Genomic DNA, 10,510 nt, shown 5'->3' with positions numbered 1-10,510 from the left:
ACTGGCGCCCTGTGCTTTTCACAGATGAGAGCAGGTTTACCCTGAGCACATGTGACAGACGTGAAAGGGTCTGGAGAAGCCATGGAGAATGTTCTGCTGCCTGTAACATCGTTCAGCATGGCTGGTTTGGTGGTGGGTCAGTGAGGGTCTGGGGAGGAATATCCATGGAGGGACGCACAGACCTCTACAGGCTAGACAATGGCCCCCTGCCTACTATTAGGAATCGGGATGAAATCCTCGCACCCATTGCCATGCCCTAAGCTGGTGTAGTGGGTCCTGGGTCCCTCCTGGTACACGGTAAGGCCCAGCCTCATGTGGTGAGAGTATGCAGCCAGTTCCTGGTGGATGAAGGAATTGATAATACTGAATGGCCCCATGCTCACCTGAGCTAAATCCAATAGAACACCTCTGGGACATTATGTTTCGGTCCATCAAACGCCGCCAGGTTGCACCTCAGTCTGTTTAGGAGCTGTGATGCCCTGGTCCAGATCTGGGAAAAATACCCCAGGACATCATCCATTGCCTCATTAGAAGCATGCCCCGACATTTTCAGGCATGCATACAAGCATGTGGGAGCCATACAAATTACTGAGTACCAGTTTGAGTTGCTGCAATGAAAATTTAGCAAAATGTACTAGCCTGCTGCATCATTTTTTCACTTTGATTTTCGGGGTGTCTTTGAATTCAGCCCTCTTTAGGTTGATCATTTTTATTTCCATCAAACGATGTGGCATCCTTTAGTTCCTAACACATTACTCATTCCATATCAATATAGATATCCAGCATGATATTTTTCCCCATTGAGATCTGATGTGTTTTCAAAGTGTTCCTTTAATTTTTTTGAGCAGTGTATATAGCTTTTCGGTAAAGTATAGTCTTGGTAATCATTAAGTAGACATCGTATCTTAAATGTATGCAACTGTTTGTTTTTTTTTCTTTATCTATTGTAAATTTAAGCTCTGTTTTTTTTCTACATCTGAAAACCTTAATAAAACAAAATTTAAATGTATATCCATATATGTAATATATAAAGGATAAAAACAAATATTGTGTTCGCCTATTATTAGAAAGTGCATAAGATCATTGTAATAATCATACAATCAAGTGAAAAAGAAAAACTATGTGATTTAAAACATACAGTATGTGCAAGTAATAAAAAAAAAAAATCATAGACAATCCATAAAGTCCAGGAAATTAAGTGCTTCAGTGTACTCCTATACCCCTTGATAATGTTCTTTCTAACAAATGCATCGGGAGGAGCTCCATCACGCCTGCTAGAGTGCTGCATGTTTGACTGTATTTTATGCAAGTTTACTCCTGCTTGTTGTAAGTAGTTTCAACCTTTATTAAAAACATGAACTTTTAATACTACACTATGAGTTCCTCCTCTGTTTCCTTTTCTTATTAAGTGCACTGCTGGACCATTTTGACTGCATGGTCTATCCATCTTGAAACCCTTGCACTTGGCATCCATCCATCCCATAGGGATATTGGTTTAGGTAAAGTTATACTGCCACCTTGGGTCCCAGCGGTAAATTGTGGATCATTCTGCTTGCTTTTTTTTCTTCATTTTGGAATCCTAGCTCCTGGCATCCATCCATCCCATAGGGATATTGGTTTAGGTGCAGTTATACTGCCACCTTGGGTCTCAGCGGTTAATTGTGGATCATTCTGTTTGCCTTTTTTTCTTCATTTTGGAATCCTAGCTCCTGGCATCCATCCATCCCACAGGGATATTGGGATAAGGCACAGCCTGACCTCCATCCTGGGGTCTTAATAGCTGGTAAGTGGCTAGTGAGTGGGGTGTGCACTGTCTGGGTATGAAGAATCCTTCTTCATTCACTTTTGGAGCACTGGATTTTGGTAATACCTAAATGTTTATATGAACTTTTTTTGCACTAAAGCACTTTATTTCCTGTACTTTATAGATTGTTTATGGATTTGTCTATTACTTACATATATGTTTTAGATTATATCGTTTTTTGTTTTTTTTTAAACGTAAAACGCTCACACGATTATGCGTGTCATCCTTGCGCAGGGGACCATGCTAATCTTCTCCGCATTGTTCCACTTTAAGTATGTATCCTGCTGAAGCCAGGACATAGTTTTTCTTTTTACCTTGATTGTACGATTATTACAATGATCGTATGCACTTTTTAATGATAGTGCAACACAATATTTGTTTTTATGGTTTATATAGTACTGCAAATGAATCTGACCCATTTAACTGCCCTGAAGCCACATGCAATGTGCTTGGTTGTGGCGTGATGGTGAGAGCTTTACAGGGTTAAAACAGACAATGAGAAGGCAACATACTCCCTCGCCTGTCAAATGCCATCTAAAACGCAATATACTGTGTATTGCTTTTCAGAAGCCAATGCAGGTGTAAATGAGCCCTAAGAAGGAGTTACATGCTTTATAAAAGCCATCAACAACTCACTTTCAGGTGTAATATATATAATGTACACTGTTCCCCAGTGCTGCAAGTAAAATGACCTAATATAATTGAGAGGTATCAATCTTTATAAATAATGATGTGGATGGCAATCTATTAGAAGATATTCATATTTGGGATGCACTGGATTATGCAGTATATCAATACTGGATATCTAACTGGAAGACAGGGCTTTTCTTTTATTTCTCCTGAATTATTTTTCCTGCATTACTATTTGACAACTTCACAGAAGCTCTGTCCATTACATGAAAGAGGCCTTTGCCCTCAAAGTTTATGTTCATAGGACCCTGAACTCTGAACTTTTAGAGAAGCTTCTATTTACCACCTCTTAGGAAAGAACTCGTTTTCAATTTCCCAACTGACCAAAATGGCTAATTTGATGCAGACAACAGGCATATTCTTCCTACTATTTCTCATTCCCCAAGCAGAGCAAACCGGTAAGATTTCATATTACTATTTATTCATTATTACATCTTGTTATTAATATCAGATTTGGCAAAACTGACAAAATCATAATGATTCAATCGCCAATAGTGCATGCATGAGACTTTAACTGCAAGCAAGCAGATAATAAACAGTATGTACTTTTATTTAAAGGACACTAGAAAGTGAGAATTGTATTGCAATCATATCCACGGTTAATTTATAGATACTTTTTGTGATGTCATAATATAATGTAATGCTATAATAATATATTTTGGTTAAGGATAAATGAAGATAAAAAGCATAATAGTGTAGTAGCAAGGAGAGATACTGTGAAGATATTAAGTTTTGAGTTAATTTCAGGAACCCATCTGCATGAAGCTTGTAAATCCTTCTCTTGTTTGTCTGCAGGGTTTTCTGTGGGTGCCCAAATTTTTTAACAGATTTGGGTTTTAACTTTATTCTGATCAAACTGGGTTTAGAAAAGGGTGTGAATGTTCAAGATTTTCAGACCATTGGCATGACAAAAGCTAGGACATATATTTTATAAATCATCACATAATAATGAGGAACTATATATATATATATATATATATATATATATATATATATATATATATATATATATATATATATACTGTATATATATATATGTATATATATATATATATATTACTGTATAATACAAATATATTTATTATTATAATGAGCTCCCAGGGAAAATCCAGTTTCAAAATATATTTTTCTGTATAGAGGTCTAACAATATTGTTGCTAGATAGTTATACTATAGATAGATAGGTAGATCTATATAAAGATGTGCACAACAGAATCATTTGTTTGGTTTCAGTTTCATTCATAATTAGATCAATTCTTTTCACCATAATTGTTAGAATGATTCATTTTTAGAATTCATTACCTATATTTGGATTAATTTCGTATATAGGGTGTAACAAATCGATTTGTGTTTTAGGAAATTCTTTTGGTATTTTGAAAGGTTTGCTATATCCCTGCTAGTCCAACCCACAAAGAGAAATGGAATGAGCTGATTGGAAGATATTGACTGGCTTTGCATGCATCCAAAAGTAGCGAATGGAAAGAAAATAATTAACCCCATTTAGTGTATATTATTTAGTCTGTGTGAAAGTTATAGAGTCTACAAAATATGGTAAACATTTTTGAAAATTGATCAATCTTGATGGACTGACTGACTATCTTATTTCTTGAGGCCCTAAAATGCCAGGACAGTACAAATACCCCCAAATGACCCCTTTTTGGAAAGTAAACAGCCCTAGGTATTCAGTAAGAGGCATGGTGTTTTTGAAGTTGCAATTTTTTGTCACAATTTTTTGGAAAATTAGGAAATATGACTGGTGTAATGTTGATTAGAGATACTAACAGATGACAGTGACAAAAAAAATAAATAAATATTTTTTTATTGAATTTTTAATATTTTTTTCTTTTTTTAATATTTTTTTTTTTTTTTTTTTTACACTGCGATTGTTTGTTACAGTGATGATCACTATAACAGCAATTGTTTGTACTGCCATGAATGACTTTCATTCATGATGCTGTGATAGGCTCATAGCTATCACATGGTATAGGTAGCTGTGACTGGCCCAGGTGCTATGTGATCGCTGGTGACTAATCACAGATCACACACAGTAGTAAACAATGATGTCATGAATAGATTTCGTTCATGATTATTTTTTACTATGCGACATGTGATTGCACAGTATTCACATGGTATCTGGGCCACTCACAGTGGCCAGATACCGAACACCACAATCTACTGTGTCTGGTGGACACAGTGGTTGCAGATTGCGCCACTGCATGCCCCAGGTTTGTGCACAGTGTGAATGAGCACCACAACATACAGGTACGTTGCGGTGCCTGGGGAGCCGCCCACCAGCAGTAAATGTACTATTGGCAGTCGGCAAGTGGTTAATAATGTATATAAACAATAATAGTTCAGACGCACAATTTGTAACCATACAAATAAAAAATTAGCTGACACTTGTAAAAAAAATAAAAATATATATATATATATATATATATAACAGGGCTCAGGCAAGAAATATATGCATTAACCACTTTACCACCGGAGGATTTTGCTGTCTTCCGTCCAGGCCACTTTTTGCGATTCGGCGCTGTGCGACTTCAACTGACAATTGCGCGGTCTTGCGACGCCGTACCCAAACAAAATTTACGTCCTTTTTTTCCCACAAACAGAGCTTTCTTTTGGTGGTATTTGATCACCTGTGCGATTTTTACTTTTTGCGCTATAAACAAAAAAAAAATTTTGAAAAAATAACAATATTTTTAACATTTTTTTATATGAAATTCCCCCCAAAAAAGATGTAAAAACCAATTTTTTTAAAAAATTTTGGCCAATTTGTTTTCTGCTACCTATGTTTGGTAAAAAAAATCGCAATAAGCGTATTTTGATTGGTTTGCGCAAAAGTTATTGCGTTTACTAACTAAGGGAAAGATTTATGTCATTTTTGGTGGGTTTTTTTTAACGCGTAATGGCGGCGATCTGCGATTTTTTTTTGCGGGACTGCGACATTGCGGCGGACAGATCGGACCCTTGACTGACATTTTTGACACTTTTGGGGGTACCAGTGACATTACTGCAGTAATCAGTGCTATATATATGCACTGTTACTGTAAAAATGACACTGGCAGGGAAGGGGTTAATTTTATTGGAGAGGGAGGGGTTAATGTATGCCTGGTGCTTACTGACGTGTAGGGGGGGAGGTGACTGAGTGAGTCATGGACAGATCGGATGTCCAGCTATGCTGAACAGTCCGATCTGTCACTCCCTGTCACTATGGAGATCCGCCCGCTTGTGTTTACACAGGCGGGCGGATCTCCACACTAGATCCCCGGCGATCGGGGCAGAGCAGCGGCGATCGCCGCTGCTCCTCCCCTGGCCCGACTCCCGCTGTGAATGAAAACAGCGGGAGCGAGCCTCCGGCGGCGTGCAAGCGCCGCCCAGAAGGGGGAGTGTCTGACGACGTAGTACTACGTCGTCAGACGATAACGAGCCACTCTGCCGCAGTAATATTACTGTGGGCGGAGGTAAAGTGGTTAAAGAACGATGATTATGTTAAAATGCTCTTCTTCACACAGTGGAAAACTATCAAAGGCACTCAAACCCAATTCAGTTTTAGGCTAAACATGCAAATAAATTTGAACCTCACTTATAGTTGCTAGTTGAAAATAGAGACCTGCATCAGTCAGATAACTGCAGGTAATTGCACAATACTGGAGCTTGCTGGTATTAAGGTGCATGTAAATAATATTTTTGGGAGACAATATCCACATATATTGGACGTTAAGTAGGCAACTTAGTTAGGCCTCAATATAACAGGGAGAGATGAGGCAAGATTTATCCTGAAATAAACATTAGCGAGTATTATGTGAGAGAAAATAGCTTCAAATATTGTACAGTGACTAGACAGTATTTACAGCATCTCACAAAAGTGAGTACACCCCTCACATTTGTAAATATTTTATTATATCTTTTCATGTGACAACACTGAAGAAATGACACTTTGCTACAATGTAAAGTAATGAGTGTACATCTTGTAAAACAGTGTAAATTTGCGGTTCCCTCAAAATAACTCAACACACAGCCATTAATGTCTAAACTGATGGAAAAAATAGTGAGTACACTCCTAAGTGAAAAGGTCCAAATTGGGCCCAAAGTGTCAATATTTTGTAAGTTCACCAGAGCTTCACAGGTTGCCACTGGAGTCCTCTTCCACTCCTCCATGATGACATTACGGAGCTGGTGGATGTTAGATACCTTGCGCTCCTCCACCTTCTGTTTGAGGATGCCCCACAGATGCTCAATAGGATTTAGGTCTGGAGACATGCTTGGCCAGCTCATCGCCTTTACCCTCAGCTTCTTTAACAAGGCAGTGGTCGTCATGGAGGTGTGTTTGAGGTCGTTATCATGTTGGAATACTGCCCTGTGGCCCAATCTCTGAAGGGAGGGGATCATGCTCTGCTTCAGTATTTCACAGTACATGTTGGCATTCATGGTTCCCTCAATGAACTGTTGCTCCCCAGTGCTGGTAGCACTCTTGAAGCCCCAGGCCATGACACGGCAAGACACACTTGTCTTTGTACCCCACACACACTTGACACCATCTGAACCAAATACATTTATCTTGGTCTCATCAGACCACAGGACATGGTTCCAGTAATCCATGTCCTTAGCCTGCTTGTCTTCTGCAAACTGTTTTTGTGGGCTTTCTTGTGCATCATCTGTAGAAGAGGCTTCCTTCTGGGACAACAGCCATGCAGGCCAATTTGATGTAGTGTGCGGTGTATGGTCAACCTCTGCAGCAATGCTGGCAGCACTCATACGTCAATTTACCAAATACAACCTCTGGATATAACGCTGAGCACATGCATTCACCTACTTTGGTTGACCATGGCGAGGCCTGTTCTGAGTGGAACCTGTCCTGGTTAACGGCTTTATGGTCTTGGCCACCGTGCTGCAGCTCAGTTTCAGGGTCTTGGCAAACTTCTTATAGCCTAGGCTATCTTTATGTAGAGCAACAATTCTTTTTTTCAGATCCTTAGAGAGTTCTTTGCCATGAGGTACCATGTTGAACTTCCAGTGACCAGTAGGATATAGTGACAGCGATAACACCAAAGTTAATACAGCTGCTCCCCATTCACACCTGAGACCTTGTAACACTAAGGAATCACATGACACCGGGGAGGGAAAATGGCTAATTAGGCCCAATTTGGAAATTTTCACTTAGGGGTGTATTCACTTTTGTCTTTACACAAAGTGCAGCGCTAAAATAATTTGAATAATAATGTGGCAAGTGGAAAACCACAAAAAAAACATATACAATATAAGCTAAATAGTGTCCAAAATACTGAATAAAGTCCCAAAACAGAAATGCAAATGAAAATGAATCCGCATGCAAGGTGTTGAGGAGAACAATCCTTTTCAGTGACACCCAGGGAAAAGTGAAGGATGGGGACACCTCTGTGCACAAGTATCACAAGCAGCTTACCAGAACTCCTTGGCTACTCAATTTAATGAGACAGCCTCTCCCAGCAAGATGTTATACCAATGTCACCAGCAGTTGTCAAGCTCCAATGCTTCATAATCACTTCATCATATATGCATGAGTATATAAAAAGAATAAAAGCCCATAGCGTAATTCCTGTAACATAAAATCCAATTTATTAAAAGAATACTACTCACAATGAGAAGGTAAAAAACAGGTACATAGAACAGTTCGGCGTCCCGCAATTGTCCAAAGCAGCATCAAGCAATGTAAAGCAGCCGGCTCCGTAAGGGGGCGTGTGGACTTTGCGTCTGGAGTCGCCTCCATTCTTTTAATAAATTGGATTTTATATGTTACGGAATTACGCTATGGGCTTTTATTCCTTTTATATACTCATGCATATATGATGGAGTGATTATGAAGCATTGGAGCTTGACAACCGCTGGTGACATTGGTATAACATCTTGCTAGTAGAGGCTGTCTCATTAAATTGAGTAGCCAAGGAGTTCTGGTAAGCTGCTTGTGATACTTGTGCACAGAGGTGTCCTTCACTTTTCCCTGGGTGTCACTGAAAAGGATTGTTCTCCTCAACACCTTGCATGCGGATTCATTTTCATTTGCATTTCTGTTTTGGGACTTTATTCAGTATTTTGGACACTATTTAGCTTATATTGCATATGTTTTTTTTGTGGTTTTCCACTTGCCACATTATTATTTAAATTATTTTAGCGCTGCACTTTGTGTAAAGATTTTGGTTATTGATCACTGTTAGTTGATTTTGGTGCTAGCTGCTCACATAATTCATATCGAATACACTGTCATTTATTTAACTTAGCGCAGGAATTTTTTTCTCCCCTTTTATAGTGTATTCACTTTTGTTGCCAGCGGTTTAGACATTAATGGCGGTGTGTTGGGTTATTTTGAGGGGACAGCAAATTTACACTGCTATACAAGCTGTACACTCACTACTTTACATTGTATTGTGTTGTCTCATGAAAAGAAATAATAAAATATTTACAAAAATGTGATGGGTGTACTCACTTTTGTGAGATACGGTAAGTAACTTGGTTAGATCACAATATAGTAGGGAGAGACAAGATGGGTTTTATCTTGGAACAGGCAATTGAGCCACAAATATTGTATAGTGAATATTCAGTGCACCTCTAGATAGCAGTGGGTATGAGCTGCTGTTTTGAGCTGCATAAATCAGAGCTACATTATAACCACCCCCACATCTGGTGATCTGAGCCAAGCTCCTTCCACCCCCCTTCTCAATCCTCTCCTTCCCTTTGTCAAAAAATAAATTGATTCCCCCTCAAATCCAGAAAGAACTCTAATTTTTTTTTGTTAACCACTTGCCAACTGGGCCATAGTCGAATGACGGCTACAGAGCGGTCGGCTAATTCAACCTCACAGAATCGCGCTTCCCGCGTGCCCCCTGGGGTGCGAACACGGAGGTGTCCATGTTTGCTGGGTCCCGGGGACCCGGCGCATCACGGATCATTGTAAAGGGCCAATGACGGAGCGATCACTTGTCAACAAACCGGCACATGTCCGGTTCATTTCTCTTCTCTTCTCGCACACTGTACACAACAATCGGTAAAGCGTGTGAGGAGAGGAGAGAAACTGCAGCTACACCCATCCTCTGCCTCCTCTATATACCTCAACTATGCCCATCCGTGCCACATCCATGCCTCATCCATGCCACATCTGTGCCCACCCATGCCACCTCAGTGCTCATCCATGGCTCATCCATGCCACATCCGTGCTCATCTATGCCACATCAGTGCTCATACATGCCATGCCAGTGCTCATCCGTGCCACATCCATGCCACGTCAGTGCTCATCCATGCCACGTCAATGCTCATCAATGCCACATCAGTGCTCATCCGTGCCACATCCATGCCATGTCAGTGCTCATTGGTGCCACGTCCATGCCACATCAGTGCTTATCCATGCCACATCCATGCCACGTCAGTGCTCATCCATGCTACATCCATGTCACCTCAGTGCTCATCCATGCCACATCCATGCCATGTCAGTGCTCATCCGTGCCACATCTATGCCACATCAGTGCTCATCCATGCCACATCAGTGCTCATCCATGCCACATCCATGCCACGTCAGTGCTCATCCATGCCACGTCAGTGCTCATCCGTGCTTCATCAGTGCCACATCAGTGCCACTACAGTGCTTATCAGTGCCCTACAGTGCCTCACAAAATTGTAATGGGAAGTCAGGAAATGACAGTGCTTCCTGCATGTTGGGCCTCTGTATGTGGTTAGGCTGTGTAAAAGTGTCACACATGTGTTATCGCCATACTCAGTAGGAGTAGCAGAATGTAATTTGGGTTGTCATTTTTGCTATGTACATGCTATGTGTTAGAATCATCTTATAAATGGACAACTTTGTGTAAAAAATAAATGCGTTTTAATTTTCTTACCACATTTTCCAAAAACTTGTGGAAAAAAATGACATGTTCAAAAGACGCATTATGCCTCCTAGAATATGTGTTGTGGTGTTTCCTTTCCAAAACGGGGTAATTTTGTGTTTGTTTCCATTGTCCAGGTGCTCCAGGGCCTTCAAAAGTGT

At 40.1% G+C, this 10,510-nt stretch overlaps 1 protein-coding gene across 1 annotated transcript in view; it reads left to right on the top strand.

Annotated features, from left to right (window-relative positions):
- The first annotated feature begins 2,719 nt into the window (after positions 1 to 2,719).
- PROZ (protein Z, vitamin K dependent plasma glycoprotein) overlaps positions 2,720 to 10,510 on the top strand; it is a 42,201-nt gene continuing 34,410 nt past the window's right edge. The window contains exon 1 of the mRNA XM_082244611.1: positions 2,720 to 2,892. Within this exon, the coding sequence (XP_082100737.1) occupies positions 2,823 to 2,892 (70 nt within the window). The 5' untranslated portion in view covers positions 2,720 to 2,822. The remainder of the gene's footprint in view (positions 2,893 to 10,510) is intronic.

The sequence above is a fragment of the Pelophylax lessonae genome, assembly GCF_965119305.1.
Source record: "Pelophylax lessonae genome assembly, chromosome: 2".
In the NCBI taxonomy this organism is placed as follows: Eukaryota; Metazoa; Chordata; class Amphibia; order Anura; family Ranidae; genus Pelophylax; species Pelophylax lessonae.
This window is presented reverse-complemented; position numbering and strand designations above follow the sequence as displayed.